The sequence below is a fragment of the Dermacentor andersoni genome, chromosome 10 (assembly GCF_023375885.2).
Source record: "Dermacentor andersoni chromosome 10, qqDerAnde1_hic_scaffold, whole genome shotgun sequence".
Taxonomy (NCBI): Eukaryota; Metazoa; Arthropoda; class Arachnida; order Ixodida; family Ixodidae; genus Dermacentor; species Dermacentor andersoni.
Genome location: NC_092823.1, coordinates 38196931 through 38218203, shown reverse-complemented (window position 1 = coordinate 38218203; position 21273 = coordinate 38196931). Strand labels below are relative to the sequence as shown.

Here is a 21273-nt window from a genome sequence, read left to right as displayed (position 1 = left end):
CCAAGGGAAGGGAAGCGTAGCAGGGGGCGGCAGAAAGTTAGGTGGGGGGATGAGATTAAGAAGTTTGCAGGGACGACATGGCCACAATTAGTACACGACCGGGGTTGTTGGAGAAGTATGGGAGAGGCCTTTGCCCTGCAGTGGGCGTAACCAGGCTGATGATGATGACTGTGGTCAAGAATTTTTGGCAGCTGATCTTTCGTGCAACATAACCTGCCCTGCAATATAGTAGTTCAAAGCACTACTGTTCCTTCTTTCTTGTTTTTCTTTTTCCTGGCACTCACAAGGTGCATGCTTGGGATACTCAGGAAATGTATGGCGTAGGGTTTCAGGCGTGTTTTATCGCGGGGAATCTCGTGGACAACGCCGTTCACGGTGATATAGAGCTGGACTAAACTGTTTTCTAAATGTTTTTTTCACAAACCACAGCAGTTGGTGCCAGCCTTCTGTCCGTTCTCCTGGCCATTCTTGCCCATTCTGCTACCGCTTCGTATCAGATGGTGGAGTGAACAAGGATACGCGCCCTTTGTTCCAGCGGTAACCGCTTCTACACAACGGCACAAAGCAGGTCCTCTCATTGCACTCTAGCTTCGGCATTTTTTTCACCGCCGCCGCATAGTTCTCGTAATGACAAGCACACAAACACAGCAGCCACGCACTCACTCTTTGACAACACCAAGAACAAACACGCAACGCTGTATTAAGACAGAAAACGCAAACATAGAAACCGACGCAACCGCTGCGAAACTGATGTGCAAAGCAGACGACACGCGCAGATTGCACCCACCCGTATGGCAGCGACATCTGCCGGCCACCGTTGGCATTCATTGCAGGCGGCGCCACGCTCCTCCATTGAAAATAGCGGGTGCACGGCGCACTAGCCAGTATATTCTAGGCAGGCGAAGTGTCAATACTGTCACATGTGAATTCAGCGCGCGATACATGCTGAGGGTTTACGTGCGATCCGTCGTGCGATGCGTCGGAGTTTGACTTGCCGCATACCACGATTCGCGACACATGGTAAGAACATTGCCTCCTATATTTTTTTAAATTCAAGTGTGTGTGTGTGTGAAAACATTTATTGTAATAAGGTCCGGAGGCTCGACTTCGTAAGCCAAGGCGGGCCGCTCTCACGTTGGCACTGTCAGGCCAAGCCTCTCAGCGACATCATGGGCCCTCTGGACGGCCCTTGAATCCTTTTCTCCCACTGTGTCCGTTCTTCAACGAAGTTGGGGAGAGTCGCGGGACAGCCCGCCAGCATATGTCTGATTCCAATGATGCCGTTACAATCGTTGCAGTCCATCTTAATTTCCCTCTCTGGATATATTTTATTAATGGTGTACGGTGTGGGATATGTACCTGTTTTCAATAAGTACAGTGAAACTGCCTGAGCCCTGTTCAATTTTGAATGTGGCAATGGGAATTGCCTGCGTCCTAAATAGTAGTGTTTGGTAATGTCATTGTATGTTATTAAATCTCCAGTGCAATAGCTCGCTGACGTCCGTAATGACATGTCTCGCTCCCTACGGAGCGCAGTGCCGGTGCGCGTATACCATGAGTTTTTTGCAGCCAAAGACATTTCGCGCAAAAGAGGCTGGTCATAATGGGCATGTCGTTGCTCATACACTGTTTGCAGGGTTAAATTACATTAATTTAGCTCTCGCACACGGTCTCCTGTCACCGCAACTTCTCGGTGGTCGTGCGGCCTGTCAGCCGCTCGGTGCAGTTAAGGCGATAGCGTAAGGAGCCTGTGTCGCAGAAAATCCGGTGTCGACGTTGGGCGTCCCATCAGGAGGAGGAGGAATAAACGTTTGTTTTTGAAACAGTATTCCGAGGTAAGCCTCAGTTATACTTTAGGTGGGAGGTCTCATTCCAGGAACCCTCTGGCCTTCGCTGCCTCCTTGGCCCTGGCGACGAGGCGTCGTCGTTGCTCCAGGTCCTCGGAAACGAGCGCGGCCTCCCACGTTTCAATGAGGTCTTCGCTATCTTGTCTGCGTTATATTCTTTCGGTGAAGGCGATGCGTCTTTATCTAGATGCCATGGAAACTCGAGGATCAGGTGCGCCAAGGTGTCCGGTACACCGCACATTGGGCAGTGGTATCCTTGTAGCGTTGGGTATAGTCTGTGCATGAGCATTCTGTGGGTGTAAGTGTTACTCTGTAGTCTTCTAAGTGTGGTACTTTCCTTTTTGGTGAGCTTTGGGTGAGGTGTTGGGTACACCCTGCATTTCAGCCTGTGATGTTGAAGGATCGCTGAGTAGGTGATGGGTACGGTCTCTGCCCCCGCCGATGCAGACCAGGCATCTCAAGAGTAAGAAGGGTTGGCCCAGCAGGTGTGGCCTCAGGGCCACGGCGTGTGCCGCTTCGTTCCCCTCCAGCCCCTCGTGCCCAGGGGCCGTATTCTGTAGCGGTTCCTTTGGGAACCGGTTCCTTTGGGCTGCTGCCATTGGTCGGCGTTTCGTTGTCGTCATCCCTGGTGGGCGGGACGACAAATTTTGATGACGTCACACAGGTTGCCAATCTTCTGGAAAGGAACCGGTTCCCTGCTAGGAGAGGAACCGCGGAGAAGTGGTTCTCTCGAGGGTCGCGCGCGGGGGCGAGCATGATGTCGAGGGTTGCTAGGGCAACCGTGGCTGCCGGCTAACCTCGCGCCAGCTGACGAGCCGGCACCTAGACGAGACGAGACAGAGACGGCAATGGCGGCTCCTTTGGTTGTGTTGCTGGCGAGTGCCGAAAGACAACGACGCGACGAGAGGCAACGACGCGACGCGTTCGGCATGGCCGAAGAAGAGTTTCGGAGGCATTTTAGGCTCTCCAAAGACATAGTGTGACGTCTTTGCGATGAGCTGGAAGGACATCTCGGACCTCAAAGATTTCGTGGTGTCGACGCTACGATGAAAGTGCTGTGCGCGTTGCGGTTTTTTGCCACCGGGAGCTTTCAACGTGCGTCGGGAATGAAGAAGCGATTGCACTGTCGCAGCCTTCGGTCAGCCGGATCATTACAGCCGTCGCCAAGGCCATTACGGTTGTGGGCAAAGAAAAAGGGTGGGTTAGATTCCCATCCACGGCGCAGAAAGCCGCCGTCAAGAAAGGCTTTCTTAGCCGTGGAAAAATTCCAGGATTTCTAGGATGTGTGGACGGGAGTCTGATAGCCATCGTTCGCCCTAAGAAGCTCGGCCCCGGCGAAACGGAATCGTACTGGAGCCGTAAAGGGTATTACGCCCTCAACTGCATGGTCGTGAGTATTGTTCATTGACAAATATTTTTGATATGTGATTGCGCGAGTGCACGTTGTAAAAAACTTCGTTTCGTTATTTTTCATCAATTGCCGGTAATACTTGCGTTCCTATGAGAGAAAGTAGCGTTTGTGTTGTGTGTGTAATGACGACTTTGATCTTTGCATAGAACACGGCCGCACTTTTTCAGTGCTCTCCAATCACAGTTGAATAGCCTTTTCGATGCTACAATGTAAACACATGACGCGCGATTTAAACCGGAATAGACGCCGTAGCAGTGAAGGCAGTCTTCGTCTGCGAGCGATCCTAACAGAAGACGAGCCCTTGTGATTCTTATTCGACGTAAAACTAAAGCATTGTAGCCAACAGACTGTAAACGTGAAAAGGAGCATCCCATCAATGAAAATGGTGTGAGGGAGAATGAGAATATGTGGACACCCATTTGCTCTAGCTGTTAATACGGCACATGCTGTTTCCGCATTCTTTCGCTTGTAATAGGCACTTTGTCTGAAAAAAAAAAAAAAACACAGGTGGCACTCTTTAGCAGAATCTTATACAATATGGACGGAGGAAACCAAAGGAATTATTTTGCACATTGTGTTGTGACCGCACGCCATACATGAGCATGTGTACACATGCCAACATTGCATTTGCAGGTTAAGATGACATTGTTATCATGCTGATCATTAGTTCAACTGCCTACTGCGTATGTTGATATCTCTTTTTCTGTAATTGTGTTCGCTGACTGAACAGTAACTGATTGGCAAGTAGTGTTGTAAGCAAAAGGTTGTGCCAGATATTTGTTGTAGTGGCACTGACACCTTCTCTTTGCTTTCCCTTATGAGGTGTGCGACGCGAAGCTGTATATCCTGGCAATTGACCCGCGGTTTCCGGGATCGTGCCATGATTCTTTCGTCTGGAGGTATTCTGCATTTCGCCGCCGCCTCACTCGTGGCCTGTTACTTCATGGAGAAGTCTTGCTTGGTAAGTGCACCTAAAGTAGCAGTGCTTCTTCCACATGTAAAACATTCACAGAAAAATAGCTTTGCATCCTAGCAAGCTTTAAGAAAGCGTGATTTGCTAGAAATGTGTTGTGAATGCAGCAGTACCTAATGAACCTGCAGCGACTATCGAGAGAAACAAGTCTCTCTTAAAAGGCAGATATTTGTACCAGCATGTATACAACAGCTGACATGTTATGCTGTTTATTGATTAATTTCAATACACTGAATGCCACGTGGAGCGTTACAGGCAGGAGTGGAATTCTACAGAACACGTCAAAATGGCAGTTTTCAAGTATGGTGGAAAAGGGTTGGTGACAATGGACTCGGGGACCTGGTCCCTGTCCTTGGAACAAAGGAATAAGCGTGTGCATGAAACTTTCGGCATCGACGTTAGTGATCGGTGTAGTATATATTGTAGAATGGTGCAAGTTGCGCTATTTTTCTTTGTGTCTCAATGTGTGCGATTTTTTTTGTTGCAGCGACATGTGGTGCTGGAGTGATTAGAAAGGATCAAACGGGTAGCTCGATTTTGGGTACCTTCATGAGAAGAGGTACGAAAGGTAGAGCAAGGATCCCAGATACTGGCAGCATATTCGAGAGTAGACCTTAGAAGTGTTTTATAAAATAACACTTCTGAAGAGAGAAGAGCTAATAAGCTTTAGCGGAGGATGTACACTTAGGGAGGGGCAAATGGGATGAACGGAGCAGAAAACGACGAGTATGAAATAAATATTACATGTCCAACTTAACCTGAGAATGAGATTTGCAGCCAAGACAACAGGTGAAATTGGGCTTTTCTTTAATATGAGTCAAACTTTCTTTACAACTTTCCGGGAAGGTAAATGTTTGATAGATATTGCAACAATAAATCCAAGACCCGCTCCTGTTGTAAAAGGGCCCTGGCGTAGACTGTGTTCTTGCATTGTGCCTTAATGTATCCATTTCGTTCACTGACATGCAACACTTTACAGGGGACTCTGGGTACCCGCTAGAGCCATGGATCATGACTCCTGTGCCTGGTCACCCAAATCGCCTCACAGCAGAGGGGCGCTATAATGAGGCACACGCATCAATGCGAAATGCCGTTGAGCGGTGCATAGGAGTCGTCAAGAGCCGCTTCCGATGCCTGCAGAGGTATCGGGTGCTCCACTACTCGCCTCAGAAAGCAGCCACTATTGTTGCAGCTTGTGCAGCGCTGCATAACCTCTGCCTTGCAGCAGGCATGCCTCTGCCAGACGACCCAGATGACGACGGTGCACATGACGACAGCGCACAGGGGCCAGCCCAGGCACAAGTGCCACTTCAAGTACAGGTGCCACCGCAAGCGCACCCTGTACACCCTTCTCGAGCTTTGTTTCAAAGAGGCCGTGCGGTGCGCGAATCCATAGTTGGTGTGTTTCGGCTGCCCAGAAATTTGCGCATTGCCTACCTGCAAAGTGTGCGCCGGCGCACTCGCTGGCAAATGAGGCGGAGACATGTGCTGGTGTAACATGTTTTATTTTTCTTTTCATGAAGTAAATAGGCCGTGCACTTCAACATAACACATTGCGTGTGCTCACATGTGGCTAATCGTAGTATGCTGCATACTGCGGTAGTGAAAAGCACATGATTTGTCTATGTTGAGCATGACAGATACACATGCAGTGACAAATAACCATGTGCCATTATGTTACTCCTTTGCTCTGTTCACTGTGCTTCTGAATATTGTCTCGCCAGGGAACTTTCTTTAAATAAAGGTTATTTCCAAGGTGAATGGCAACCAATCTTGCATTGTTGAATATTGCTTTGTGATGCCTATTTTACTGTGCAGTATGCATTGTTCCAAAGCTGAAGATGTCTGTTCATGTGTGACACGCAAGCACAGCACAAGTTACACAGCAACTGAAATGTCGTTCAGAGCAATCTGTATAGCACATATTCAAACGTATAGCTACAAACGAGACATGCCAAGCACTTTTTGGAGCAGGATTTCTTTAAATAGCAGACACTCATGCTTACTACTGCTTTGTTTAAACTCAAGAGTTGCTTCAACATTGCATTTCTTGCACACATGATTTCACATAATGCTCGTAATTGCTGCTTAACAAGGTGCAACAATATAAACAAAATCATGACAATGAAACATTTCTTTATTTATTCATTTTATTCATTGGGTACCTGCTTCACCATTCAGGCATTACAGCAGGGAGGGTACAACTCATATAAATGAACACTCAGAATTACACTCATAAAGCATGGAAGAAATCATCATTTGAACAAATACAGACAGTGTCAGGTGGTAGAGTATTCCAGTCTCTTATAGTACGAACATAGAAAGAGTAGCGGAAAGCGTCGCTTTTAACCCTCTATTGCATGGCGTCCCATATTTGGCACATACCGGTTACCATTCTTTTTCGCGTGTGTGAGATTCCCAGTTGAGAATGTGATACCGTCAGAGTAAATCTCGTAGTTATGCGCACTTATTATGGGCAAGTGCTGCCATCTCTTGAGTGATACGCAAAACAGAGGTGAAGTAGATTTTGGGATGCGACGTGAAACTCGGAGGGGGCAAACACGAGCAATTGGTTTTTTTTTTCTCTGAAAAGTTCGACCGCAGAAACGTAGAAAAATTATTTTGGCATATTTTTCGGCCTCGCCAATTCAAGGCAGTTACTAGTTTTCTCAATTTTGCCTGCAACTACAGCAGAGAAACCGAAATCGGTGTGTGCCATATTTGGCACAGTATGAACTTGAAATACAATATATGGTAACGTGCTGCCATCTGTTCAATAGCCCGAAGCTGCAGGTCACTCTATCACAAGATGTAATTTTGACGATCGGTACGGTGAGGGCGAATTGTCTACCAAACAGCCGCCTGAAAAGTGAAAAGGAACTGAAATGTAAAGGAAGTGGTGCTTCAGAGGCACTCACAAGCGCGATAGATGACGTAGAGTAATCGTGTGTGCGTTGATACGACAACCGCGCCGTGACATTTCTGTCGAGCTTTGTTGGGAGAGATCCAGTCCAAAAGACTCAGCGCTGGTTTACCTCCACCAAGGTGTTTTGCGAAATTGATTGCCCCAGCGTAGTAAAGGTCCATAACAGGCACATGGGTGGTGTCGACCTGCTGGACTCTCTGTTTGGACTTTACTGCATACATATCAGATGTCGAAGAAATGGCACTATCGAATTTTTATGCCTATGCTAGACTTATCGGTACTAACAGCATGGATATTGTACAGGAGGGTGCAGGAGCAGCTTAGGAGGAGACAAGTACTACCGCTGGCTCAATTAAAAGCAGAAATTGCAGAATTCCTTACCTCGCATAACAAGTGCCTACCCAACTAGCGACCAGGAAGGACTTCTAGTCAGGACATCGAATTCCATGTTCAAGTCAAAAAAGCACAGGGACCAGCGGCCGCAATGCCACCCAAAGACGACCGATCTGACCAAGTCAGCCACTGGCCAGAATTTGACGAGAAGAAACAAAGATGTAAGCGGCCACCTTGCACAAACAAGTCGTTGGTAAGATAGAGGAAGTGAAACATTCATCTGTGCCTGAACGCAGCAAACAACTGTTTCATTTCATTCCCCACATCACATTAAAAGGCCACCGTCCGTGAAGCTTTGTTTTCCGCCCATGGCAGCAAGAGCGCTCAGCCATCTTCATGGTGTGCCATATTTGGCACAAAGCTTTATCTTTATTATTACAGTCATGTTTGTTCATTCAATCAATAATGAAAGCTGAAAAAATGACTTTCATAATTCATGCAATAGAGGGTCAAAAGGAATCTCACATATTTTTAATTTGTGATCTCGCCTTTTAGAAACATATGTGGGCGGCTGAAAATACAATTACCTGGCTATCCCCGTATTAGAGTGGTATATGGTATGAAGAAATTTTAATCTGAGATTTCGGCGACGGTGTTCAAGAAGATGCCAATTTAATGCTTCTTTGCTTTCTGTCATGCTAAGCATCCTGTCATAATTGCCAAGGACAAACCGAACTGCCCTGTTCTGCACTTTTTCTAGTTTATCTACAAGTTCTGTAGCATATGGATCCCAGCAAACACACGCATACTCCAGTGTACTGCGCACATGTGTGAAATACAGTTGCTCCCTAAGTTTCTGTGGCAAGCTACTAAAGTTACGTTTCAAAAAATCTAATGCTCCGACAGCCTTGTTCCTAACATGAGTAACGTGTGTGTTCCACCTTAGATCAGCAGAAAAAAATACATCTAAGTATTTATATTCTGACACTTGTTCAAGAGTAGCATTATTTATAGTGTTACGATTGCTGTCGTATGAGCTCTTCCATGTAAAGGTGACGTGGACACTCTTTTTCTCATTCAGTGACATTTTCCATTTTTCACACCATATGGCAATCAAATCCAAATCGTGTTGTAGTGCTTGTTGGTCAGATTCGCTGTTGATGACCCTATATACTATACAGTCATCTGCAAACATTGTAAATATTTATTTATTTATTTACATGTACCTTACAGGCCTTCGAGAAGGTATAGTGTAAATGGGGAAATACGGTAACATATTAGTATGGAATCGGGAAAGAAATAAACATCAGCATAATGAAAGGAGTACGCACAGAACATGGAAAATTATTACATTAGCAAATACAATATGTAGAGCAATAACAATAAATGGTAAACAACAACATAATAGCATAATAACATTGTAAACATTTTTGCATGTTATACAGTAGTAAGTATTGTAAAGAAATTGGGATCACTGAAATTCTTTAACTTGTAGAAAAAATGCAAGAAAATTACAAAAGACATGACGTGTTTAGACGGTTGAAACGGCATATTGATCGTTTAGCAGATTGCGAAATGCAGTGTGTTTATATTGGCATGCAATGGTATATGGTAGTGCGTTCCATAAACGGACCGCACGGGGCAAAGTTGAAAAATTAAAAGCGTGTGTGTTGCCATAAATCGCGACAGCGCGTCGATTTGGCGTTGACCTATTGAAACCCATGCGCTGATGTTCACCTCTTCGTCGGGCTCGAAGAACGGCGGGCAGACTCCGATGGCGCTCGCTCTTCCAACTGAGGAGAGGACGCGCCCTCGCGGTCCGGGCAGGCTGCCTCCTCCGGTTCCTCTGTGATTAACACGTTTGTTAGAATATGGTGCGCAAAAGCTCCGTCAACGAGTGTGCTTACCTGCTTTCGGCGTGCAAGGCGGCTGCATCACGGCGGGCGTTATACACATCTTTCTTCCACACGCCGCGCCATTGGGCTGCAGTTTTCACTGCCGGGCCCTCAGCATTCAGCAAGGCAGTCACTGGCTGCCAGAGCTCCTCCTTGCGCGCCGCAGTCAGCTGTTGACCCAGCACACACGACGCCTTCGCAAGGTAGGGGTGCTCTTCAACAAATGACACGAGTATATCGCGCGGCCTCGCTCAAACATGAGGACCCAGTTTCGGATTCGGCGCGCAAACTGGCAAGTCCAAAACGTAAACAAAGCGAGGCAACTTGTTTGCATAACGTATGGCACACCACCTAGCGACTAAATAAGAAAACAACACAAATAAAATTACAACTCCCAGTAGCGGTCTGCGCCGCAAGCTCACATTTATTACTGAAAATATATTTGCAAGTGTTCTATACAAACCAATGTTTTTTTATCAAACCAGCAACATCCTTCAATTGCTATACCGTCCCCTAAGTACAAACAAAAATGATGACGTGATCTTCCGGCAGACCGCCGCTCGTTGATTGGTTCCCCTCACGCCGCCCCGTTCCACTCTTTCTCCGAGTGACGTAATCCAGACGTAACAGCCAAAGGGAACCGGTTCCCAAAGGAACCGCTACAGAATACGGCCCCAGGAACCCATGTCACGCAGGTGTAGGGATTCGGAATGCTGCGGTGCTTCAATGTGTTCAGTGCTTCTGTCGACGCATGACCCTTAGCGTAGTTCCCGACAGCTGCTTCAGAATCGGAAAAGACTGCAGCTGCTTCCATGCATGTGGTAGTTGCTAGCGCAATCGCCGTCTCTTCTTTAGTCTCAGGGTTTTGTGCACGGACTATGGCAGATGCTAGCTCTCTGCCCTGAGAATCTACGACGCTCGGGGCGTAAGCATTTCTTTGCGGGTATTTTGGCTGTGTCGGTGTATCTGGCGTCCGGATCTTGCCTGTGTCTTCGCCATATGGCATCCACTCGGGCTTGTCTTCTTTCCTTGTGGTACGTGGGGTGCATGTTGCGTGGAATTGGTACTATGCACAGGGATTCGCGGATGTTTGGAGGAATTCTTTCTTTTCAGACCGTGGTGGTTATAAAGCTTTCACTGTAGCTCAGCCGTTGCTGCACTCATCTTCCAGTGGGCGTGAGCTTCAGTCGTTCTGACTGGCTTTATGCGCTTCAGCTAGTTCTTGCCAGGTGTTGTGTACGCCCATCTTAAGAAGTCTCATAGTCGAAGCCGTAGATGGTAGGCCCAGGGCGATTTTGATGGCTTTGCGTATTTTAATGTTAATTTTTTCTACCTCTGCATTCTTGAGCACGAGGTAGAGTGTGCCGTATGTTATTCGACTGCTGAGGAGTGCTTGCATCACGCGTAGCGGGTCATGTTCTTTAAGTCCGCTTCTATGGCTTGCAACTCTCCTGACGAGATGCGTGAGCTGGGATAGCGTTCGCTGTAGTCGCGGGAGGGTGGCCGCCCCGGACCTGTCCTTGTGGATGTGTAGCCCTAAAACTCATAGGGTTTCCACTTTTAGAATGGGCATTCCATTGAGGGTGACATTGGGACAGGGTTCATCGTAGCCGGGTGGTCTGTCTCTTGTTCTTGGCTAGAGGACGAGGTGTTCAGACTTCTCGGGAGCACAGCGGAGGCTGCATTTGTGCAAGTAGCTCTCGATCGTATCTAGGGCTTCCTGTAGGCGTGTTTCTTGCGTTCCGGTGTTTGAGGCCCTTCTCCATAACGTGATGTCAACTGCGTAAAAAGCATGTCTTAGCTCTGGTATTGCGTCGAGGAGGCTGGGTAGTTTGATCATGGCGACGATGAAGAGCAACGGCGATATGACCCTACCCTGCGGGGTGCCTTTGCTCGGTTGTTGGAAGCTGTCGCTGCGCAGGTTGTATATTCCAACTGTGGCCGTGCGGCCCGTGAGGAAATGCCTGACATACTCATATGTCCGAGACCCACAGCCCAGGCCTTCGAGGTTGCAGAGGATAGTTTCATGACTGACGTTGTCAAAAGCTCCCTTTATGTCGATGGCTAAAATCGATTATTTGCTTCTGCTGCTCAGGTGGTCGATGAGGTCTTGCTTGAGTAGGAGGAAGACATCTTGCATTAACAGATTCTGCCTGAAACCGAACATAGTGTTTGGAAAATATCCGTTGTCATGAGGTGTGAGATTACCTGGTTGTGTATCATGCTCGAAAAGTTTCCCTACGCACGAGGTAAGGGAAATTGGGTGCAAGTTCTCAATGCTGAGCTGTTTATTCCAGGCAGCCAGTAGCTCTCCTTTCTGCCAGCGTGCACTGAAGTACTGGAGTAGGGCTGCGCTAACCTGCTGCGGAAGGAGATGCTTGTTGATCCGATCTTTGCCCGGGCTGGTGTTTGTGGTGAGCATCGATAGTGCTGCAGAGAGTTCAGCATGCGTGAAGGGTTGATCAAGTTCAGAGTTTAGTTTCCCACCGTGGACTTGCCGTCATGTGCCATCATATTAACAGGTGGGTGGCCGCACAGCTTCTTCTGAATTTCTGAAAGGAGGTTCTCTTCCAATCCAGCGTGGTTGTGCACGAGCCTACAGAGGTGCTGTCTCAGCTGCGTCTTCGTAGGTCCATTGTCGAGAAGGGCGCGCAGGAGATGGGGGGGCACATTGTCTGTGCTCAGTGTTTCCTGGAGTTTGTCGCAAAATGCCTGCTGGTTCTGTCTTCCTAATCTGTCCGTGTATGCCTGTGCTTGCTCTCAGAGGAGGGCAGTTTGCTTCTTTAATTTCTTGTTTAGCTTTCGTCTCTTACATCTTTTGGGGAGAGCTCTTCTGGCTTCCCAGAGATGGAGGAGGTGTGTGTCGACGGCTGGCACTAATTCATTCAGCTGTATTGTTTTGGTGTGGCAATGTGCCGTGTTGAGGACTTTCTTCAGCCGGTCATCTGTGTTGTCGATGGTGGTCTCGACATTTTGCACGCCTCTAAATGACTTCCACTCCGTTACCCGGGCCGTTCTACCCTAGTGGGCTTGTGAGTGCGAGCCACGGTTAGTTGGAGGATGTGGCGATCGCTGCCCAGGGTTTCTGGGAGTCGGCTCCATTCTGCTGAGTGCACGTTTAGCATGAACGTGAGATCCAGGTTGGTGTCTCTGGTCACACTATTGGCTATGCTCGTTGCCATATTGCCATATTGCTATGCCATATTGCACCGACTTGTGGTAGGGTCGGCATCGAAAGTTGAGACTCTGGAAGCGGACGTAATAACAAATGCGCGATCCTTGGAAAAAGATCACGGCTGCCGACACCCGAGCATACGAGCGTGGAGGACCTTGTATCTTCTTGGTGCGCAAAGACTTGCCTTGAGTTCTTCACTCAAGCAGGGCAAGAGTCCGCTTATTATGCCTCTGGATACATCGTCCGGGGTTCTCATGTTGCCTTTTACAGCAAAGAAAGTGCTACCGAGTTGTATTCTGCTGATATTTTTTAGTTTCTTCGCATCTTCCCAGTTGACCGTGCTTGCAATAATCAGGTTCTTGATTGTCTGCACTTGAACTCACATTTTTCGCCAGTCTTGCTCAGAGAAACCGCTGGCTCTTTCGATGGCGTGCATGATAGAGACATTGTTCCACTTTCCAAGCTCGAAGCCTGCTTGTGGGCGGAATACAACCTTGTAGTCGTCGACTCTTAGAGGTGGCATTCCGGGCTTTTGCTGTTGCGGTGGTGATGGCTTTTTATTCGATTGTTGCTTAGCTGGGCTGCTTTCTTGTGTTGTTTGATTCTCTGCACCCTTCTTGCCTTTTCTGCCCCTCGTAATCCAGATGCTCTCTCGTTCAATAGTTCTTCCACTGCTTGTGCCATAATTCCAGGCATTTTCTGCGTTGTTTACTTCAGTTGGGTCCATCTGCATTGTGTTTGTATTGTCTAGCTGTTCTCTTGGTATTTTGATTGCTTCTACTGCTGCTTTGCTCATCTCAAGAACTCTTAGTTGCTGCCTGGGTAGGCGCCTGTGCTATGCCCACAGATACGCTCGATTGGTGCCAGCACACGCCACGGGGTTACAGTGGCTCGTTCGGCATCAGGCTTAGCCAGGCGAGTGTGCGGTGAAGTGCCTCTGTATTCCATGGCCCCCTAGTGGCATTTTCCGACGTCCCATCAGCAAAAATATTTTTGAGCCACATATACCCAGGTCCTCCATGTGATGGAAGGAATTTACTGAATTGAATTTCGCGAAGTAAAATACATGGAAATATAGTAAACTACGACTTAGGCGCAACATACAGACATGATAGAATCTTGCATTTTATTGTGACTATACGAGAAAATGTAATTCGCTTACGCGAAAACTCGAACCCCTTTTGCAATTTTTCTAGAACTCATAGACTGCCGACCGCCATTTGCGCGCACCGACTCGGGGATCTCACGGAGACCACGTAGCAGCAGGCTTGCTTCCTTAAAACAAAGATGGCGCTCGCCTCCGCCAATTTTTAAAGCACCTTAAATCTTCGTAAAGTAGCAACACTCTCCTCTGTCTTCACTCCTCCTCTCTCCTCCTCGACAGTGGCGCCGCCTACACCGCTCGAGTGTAGCAGACAGCCTTTCGCAGAGTGAATGCACGCATGGCAAGGCAGTACGCTTTAAGCATTCGCGTTGGCTTTCTAGCCCCGAGTAATTTCATGTACAGCATAGAATTTCTAAACCGATGGTTATGCAAATTCAGTGACGGCAGCTTTCTTTTTCTGCTTTCATAGCTACTCTTTAAAGTATCTGAACGAGCGCTAATGCTGTGTCATGACAAGTCGTGATGTCGAGGACGGTTGCGCTCGCTCCAAATAACATTTGCGAGATATGACTTTAATGATGTGATGACCGCGCAAAGAATTGCTGCGCTATGACATGGCCGATATTGTGGTACGTGAAATGATGTAGTCATTCATATTGAGGCACCATTTGTTGTCTCATTACGTGTGTTTCAGAGACATAGTGTTCGAACGAGCTAAAAGTTGAATGAACGAGTAAGCAAACAATTAAACGAACCAGCGAATGACGAAGTTCTCCCTCCCAATTCAATGAATCCATGTCATTTTTCTTTACCCGTAGCGCTTACCGGATGGTATAGAGAGCAGCTTCTTGTTTTTGCTGAAACTATTTTGGAATATGAAGGCGCAACAGGTCATGGTGATAGAAAATGCCATGAAACGACGTTGCACTTGCCACAAAACTTAGTCCAAGGCATTCGCAAACCAAAACAACACGGAACAGGAAAGGCACCATCATGCACACCTCACCCCTACGTAGATGCTTCTCAAGTAAAAATGTCACTGAAGTGCGGCTTTAAACAAACGAAGCCGGCGCCAGGGCTCAAGTGATGTCATTAAGCCAATAGTAACGCGGCGTCGGCCTCAGCCAGAGTGCGCGAGGAAGAGGCGGCATTCTTCAAAGCGTGGCGCTGCTTTACGAAGTTTAAGGAGCTTTACCAATTTTGGTGTGAGGTTCTGTGGCGAATGGACATGATTTTCAGGGCTCTGTGGCAGTGACGAAGTCATGATTTTTTTTTTTTGCCTGCTTTGAGCTTGCTTTCGTTTTTGATTTGCAGATTTTTTTTAGCCATCTTTTTTAGAAGATGGAAACAAACTGGCACGGGAAGTGACATTAAATTACATCTGAAAAATAGCAGGTGACTCTTTCCAAGGCAATGACAAGGGTGGAATTGAAGAAAGAGCATGAAAGAGAACCAGATGGAAAATGAGTTGGTGCTGACAAATTCCAGCTGGAAGAAAGCCAAACAGAAAATTTCTAATTGCCCAGGAACAGGGATAGAGGAGGTTGCCATGAGGCGGATTAATGAACTAGGACCAAAAAGTAAGGAAGCTCTGGTGAAAGCAGTGGAAGAAACTTTAAAATATAGACGAATAGCAGACAGTTGGCAGCAAAGTAGAATTAATTTAATTTATTAAGGTAAAGGGGAGAATAATAGAATTCACTTGTCTAGACCACTGACCATTACATCGGTAATATACAGGCTAGCAATGCAGGCAATCAAATTAAAGCTGCAAGCATGGGCAAAGAATAATGGCATTTTGCGAGAACTTCAGAATGGCTTCAGAATAGGTAGGCGTTTAGATAACTTATTTGTTCTTACTCAGTGTATTGAAATATCAAAAGTAAAAAATAGACCGTTATATGTGGCCTTTTTAGACATTACAGGAGCCTATGACAACGTAGACCGCAACATGTTGTGGGATATTCTGGAATGGGAAGGCTTAGGTGACAATTGCCTACAGCGTTTAAGAGAGATTTACCTAGAAAATACCACTTGCATTGAATGGGAAGGGATCAGGAGTGAGGAGAAAGTTAATATCAACAAGGGACTGAGGCAGGGGTGCCCTTTATCCCCACTGCTGTTTATGATGTACATGGTGAGGATGAAGAGGGTGTTAGAGGGAAGTAATGTCAGGTTTAATCTCTCATACTAACAGGTAAGTACAGTAGTAGAGCAGCAGCTTCCAGGTTTATTTTATGCAGATGACATTGTGTTGCTAGCTAACAAGTAAAGTGATTTGCAATGTCTGGCTAATATCTGTGGACAGGAAGGCAAGAATTTAGGTTTGAAATTTAGTGTTAGAAAATCGGGTGTTATAATATTCAATGAAAGCAGTGAACAGACAGTGACAATACAGGGCCAGGAAATACCTCAGGTAAAAGAATATAAATAACTTGGTTTATGAATAAGTGAAGGCAATAGATATATGGAAACACAGGAAATGTACTAGCAGTAACGGGGAAGAGAAATACAGCCCTAATGAAGCACTGGTCATTATGGCACTGTGGGGATACAATAGGTACGAGGTACTCCGGGGTATGTGGAAAGGTGTAATGGTTCCAGGACATACATTTGAAAATGCGGCTGTTTGCTTTAAATCAGGGGTACAATCAGGACTCGACGGGAGCCAAAGGTCAGTGGGTCGCCTCACACTGGACGCTCACGGGAAGACTACAAATGAAGCTGTGCAGGGGGATATGGGCTGGACTAGTTTTGAAGTGAGGGAAGCTCGCAGTAAAATTGAGTATGAAGAACGACTGAGGAATATAGAAGAAAGTAAATGGGCTGGGAGGGTGTTGAGGTATCTGTACAGGAAAAAACATTGATTCACAGGGGAGGAAAAGAAATATGAAGCCTACCAGCAAGTATGCGGCCTGTAGGGTGGGGCAACACAGCAACAAAGAACGTCAAGTGGAAATTCAGAGAGGCTGAAATAATCGCATGGGCGGTGGCAGCGAAAAAGAAACCTGCCATGAGTAACTACTTAAGAGGAAAAAAACGAAATCAGGAAAGAAACAATTTATAACTGAAAGGGAAGCTCATTACTTTTTGAAGCGAGATCAGGATGCCTTAGAACACGCACCTATAAAGCGAGATATAAGAAGGAAGAAGAAGCATGTGCGTGCTATGGTAAAGCTAGGGAAACGATGGTGCATTTTTTATTAGAATGAGAAGACATCTGCCCACTGGTTGATTTAGGCATAACTGGCCTCCTGAATCCCTTTGGTTCAGCGGGAGCAGGGGAAAAGTAAACATGGCCACAATAGATTAGTAAGGGGTGATTGGAAGATTGGTATAAGAAAAGTAGGGAAATGACAAAAAAAACTGAGACGTACAAAAGCAAAGTTCACAGTAGGGGGTCAGGAAATTTGGTTGGGGGAGTCATTATGTTTTTTTTTTTTTTTTACATAGGTGGGACATTAGGCAGTATAATAGCAAGAGCTTGGGGGCGCAACCCATCATCCCATTCCAAAGGGGACGGTCATAACATCCATCCATCCATCATGGCCCACGCAAGTGGACGGGTTTCTTCCAGAAAACCTGCATTCGGACGTAGCGTTTTCCACGAGTGTTTCTCGGTAAACATTATGGTTACATACGCTGCAGTTGCCGGGAAGCATGAGAAGCAGTCGGGGATCTTTGAATGCTATCGCATTCTGCTCCTAAAGGCGAAGGGTAAGCGTCCTCCAAAATTTTCTTACTGTGCACTTTGGGCCTATCTTACATAGTTCAAACCTACTTTCTTACTTCACCTATGGTCTGTACCCCATAGCTCTCACAAATATTGACGGAGGGAGTGCCTAGGCTTATTAGATCGCTCGTTTTCTCTTTAATCTTATAGAGAGTGTGAAACTGCATTCACATAGATGAATGTTGCATTTTCCTTGCGCAACCATTCAGAGGGGAAAAAAAAAAAAACAAGGAAACTGCATAGAGCTCCTGTGTTTTTGAACTTCCTTTATACATAAAAGCGCATTTAACATCGGCATTCAGCTATCGCGTACTAATGCACTCCATCTCATTGACAATTTATCTTCTATCACTCTGACAATCATTTGCGGTGAGAATGGACTCCCGTCCAAAAATCAGGGCCTTAATCAGCTCAAACATTACAATGCATATTTGTGCATATGGTATCCTATTATGAATAAGGGCAATCTCTTTGAGTGCAAAATAATATAGTAGAACAATAAGTTGTTCTGAAGGAAAAAAAATAAGATCTACCAAGGCGCACAGTAAAAAACCAGTCCCGTCTTTTTTTTTTTTTTTTTGTCAATGGAGGTCCCTGGCACATGTTTTACTTCCATGTTCTTTGAAGTCGTTTGCACCCACGTGGCATAAATGTATAGACCTCAACTTTGCATAACTCGAGATCAGGAGCTCCTCTGCAGACTCGCTGGGCTTGTGGCATGTCTTCACAGAAGGGCGCACCATTTTCCCAAATATAAGTCACAGCCTTCAAAAGGGACCTCAAGTGAAACAAGCTCTCAGTTCAAATTATGATGCTCCTGAAATGCTCTTCGCATGGTTTCAGTGTCAACATAACATTCCCACTTGGATATGTAAAGTTGTACAAATACATATACCTTTATTTCAACATCAGGGAGTTAGGGGTGCACCCAAAAAGCCTATGACTGGCTTGACAGAGGGGCGCACCCCCGTACATAAAGACCGGCAGCAACAGAACACGGACAGAACAATAGTAATAAAAAAGACTACAGTGCATAGGTAAACATCATATTCAATAAATATTAGTGAACATCCTCTTGCAATAACAAATAAATGAAGGCGGCAGAATTAACACGACACGCTCAGGAACACTAAAGAATGCAAAACGAAGAATAAAAATAAGAGAAGAAAAAAAGAGGATGGAGGCGCAAACTTGCAGTAAAAAACACCCATATCGTTAGGTTTTCAGTGCTCATTGCGCCAATTAAGAAGAGTTGGAATTATATGTCGGAGCATTTGACGACCGTAATTAGTACAAAAGGATGGCACTTGCCGGACGTCGTTGTTACGTGTTGGGTAGTAATTAGCTTTGGGCCTTAAGTTAGCTGTGTCATCAAAGAATGCGTCATGATTTTTCCGTTTTCTTTCATATCGTTTAATTAGCAATAAATTATATAGGTCATTAATTGGTGTTACTTTTAATGATGCGAAAAGAGGTTCAGTGTGAGCAGTAAACGGGGCATTGACAATGATACGAATGACCTTTTTCTGTATTTTCTGTAACCTATATGTACTAGACCATGTTGTTGTACCCCACACCAGATGACAGTATGAAAGGTTAGATAAAAATAGTGCATTATAAACTAAAAGTCTAACACTCAGAGATAGTAGAGAGCGGACTCTGTATATTATGCCTGTGCATTTTGCAAGTTTTTTAACCAGATTGTCGATGTGTATGTCCCATGAAAGATTGCACTGCAGTGTCACACCTAGACACTTTACTGACTTCGCTATTTCAATGCTTTGAAAACCAAGCGTTGGTGTAGGTAAATGTTCTAGTGGTTTCTTCTTAGGTCTAAAAAGTACAGCTTTAGTTTTGGTAGCGTTAATTTTCAATAAAGATTCAGTACTCCATTCGACCAATTTGCGCAGAGTTTCATTAGCGTTTAATGTCAAGTCATTAAGTGTTTCAGCCCTAAAAAATATGCTGACATCATCTGCATACATTATACATTTAGCGCTGTTGTTAATATTCACAATGTCGTTAATATAGATGTTAAAGAGTGTAGGTCCGAGAATACTGCCTTGTGGCACCTCAGAATGAATGGATCTAAAGTGCGATGAAGAATTGTTAATTACAACCCGTTGCTGGCGGTGCTCTAAATATGTTATTAAAAGCTGACGGAATGTGCCGCGAAATCCGTAGTGTTCAAGTTTAAGGAATAATACTTTGTGATTTATGGAGTCGAATGCTTTGGAAAAATCCACGAAAACCTCGAGAGTTAGTTCTTTTTCTTCAAATGACTCATATAATTTCCTTCATGGTTAATAATGCTGTTTCTGTTGATTTTCCTGTGACAAAACCAAACTGGGAAGCTGATATGACTTTGTGTTTGTTAATAAAGCTTGTAATGCGCACTAGTAAAAGCTTTTCAAAACATTTCGAAAAAACTGGTAAGATCGATATAGGTTGGTAGTTGGAGAAATTATTTTCGTCTCCTCCTTTAAAAATTATGGTAATCTTGGCAACCTGTAGCTTTTTCGGGAAAGTTCCTGAGGAAAATGCCAAGTTTATTATGTATTCTAATATCGGTGCAAGTATGTGCGATGTGTACTTCGCTGGCAATATTTGGAGGTCGTCAATGTCTTTACTTTTACTGTTTTTCAGCGATTGTAGGACCGACAGAACTTTGTTAGTTGTAACAGGGGTTAAAAACGCGGTTTCGCTAACCTTTTGACTCATGCTGTTTAGGTATTGGTTGGGCTGCGTACCGTCTGCGATGGACACGAAGAAATTATTGAAAGCATCTGCTAGTTGAGAACCGGATAAGTGAGTGCCATGTGTGACTATTTCATCTACTACAGTCTTCTTTTTTAAGTTGAGCAAATTATTGAGCCTCCCCCAAACAATATCGGAGTGCTGTATTACTTCGTCGTTAAATTGATTACTCATATAGTTTCTTTTGGCTTGCCGATTAATACAGTTAGCTTTATTTCTCACAGCCTTAAACTTCTTCAAATCGTCAATATCTTTTGTTTTTAGAAAGCGCTTAAAAAGTATGTCTTTAATTCGTACTGCCTTTAGGCATTCCTTGGTTATCCATGGCTTACGCGCCTTCGAAGCTCGCACTCTTGTTTTGTATGGAAAAGACTCACAATGCAGCTGCTTGTAGGTGGAAATAAAAGTACCATAAGCTTCATCAACATTGGTTTCCTCATAGATGTTGCTCCAGTTTACTTGCGACAGTTTATCATAAAACGTTTGTAAAGTAGTCTGGTTTATGTCTTGAACACGCATAGCAAACCTTGTTGTAGGTTTGTTAGGGGGAACTGTGAGATTTGTAATTAAATTGGTAGGTGATCACTAAGATCAGCTGCCAGTGCACCGGATATTGACAATTCATCACATGCATTAGTAATGAAGGTGTCTAGTAACGTTGATATTTCGGACGTAATGCGTGTTGGTTGATTTATGATATGAAAAGATGCGTTGGTCTCTAGTGTTGAAGTGCTGACTTTTCAAGCAAGTTTATGTTCAAGTCCCCACCTAATATGAGTGTGTATTTATTACCATTTACCCAGCTGAAGTACTCGTCCATAAAATGAAGAAATTTGTTACTGCTTCCCCTGGGTGAGCGGTAGGTGACAGTAAAAAGCAAGGAATTAGATTTTAGGGTAAGCATCTCGTAGTCGTCGGTTACAACACAGAAATTTTCAAGTAAATCGCATTTTAAAAACGTTTTCGACAGCATCGCAACCCCCCCACCTCTCTTAGAGCTCCGGTTAAGGAAAAATGTGGAGTATTCAGGCAGATTAAGGACAGCAGAGTGGCTTTCGTACCATGTCTCAGAGATCATGACAACGTCAAACGTAAAGCTAAAGCTGGAAAGAAAGGCA

General features: G+C 45.4%; 2 protein-coding genes across 4 annotated transcripts in view; both read left to right on the top strand.

Annotated features, from left to right (window-relative positions):
- Window positions 1-930: 930 nt before the first annotated feature.
- The window catches only part of LOC129381893 (uncharacterized), a 69793-nt gene continuing 49450 nt past the window's right edge, over window positions 931-21273 (top strand). For all 3 annotated transcript variants that reach the window (XR_011890427.1, XR_011890426.1, XM_072284787.1), the window contains exon 1: window positions 931-1020. Coding sequence is in view for 1 of the 3 variants with exons in the window: in XM_072284787.1 (XP_072140888.1) it covers window positions 1018-1020 (3 nt within the window). In the remaining 2 variants the exon portion in view is untranslated. The remainder of the gene's footprint in view (window positions 1021-21273) is intronic.
- LOC129381892 (putative nuclease HARBI1) lies at window positions 2419-5992 on the top strand. The gene is made up of 3 exons (XM_055065116.2): window positions 2419-3237; window positions 4081-4219; window positions 5211-5992. Exons 1-3 carry the CDS (start codon window positions 3232-3234, stop codon window positions 5726-5728), a joined length of 663 nt encoding a protein of 220 aa, XP_054921091.1. The 5' UTR covers window positions 2419-3231; the 3' UTR covers window positions 5729-5992.

Excerpts from the sequence above, each read along its gene's own strand:
- LOC129381892 (XM_055065116.2), top strand. Across the intron at positions 4,220-5,210 it reads TCATGGAGAAGTCTTGCTTG|GGGACTCTGGGTACCCGCTA; the intron begins GTAAGTGCACCT and ends AACACTTTACAG.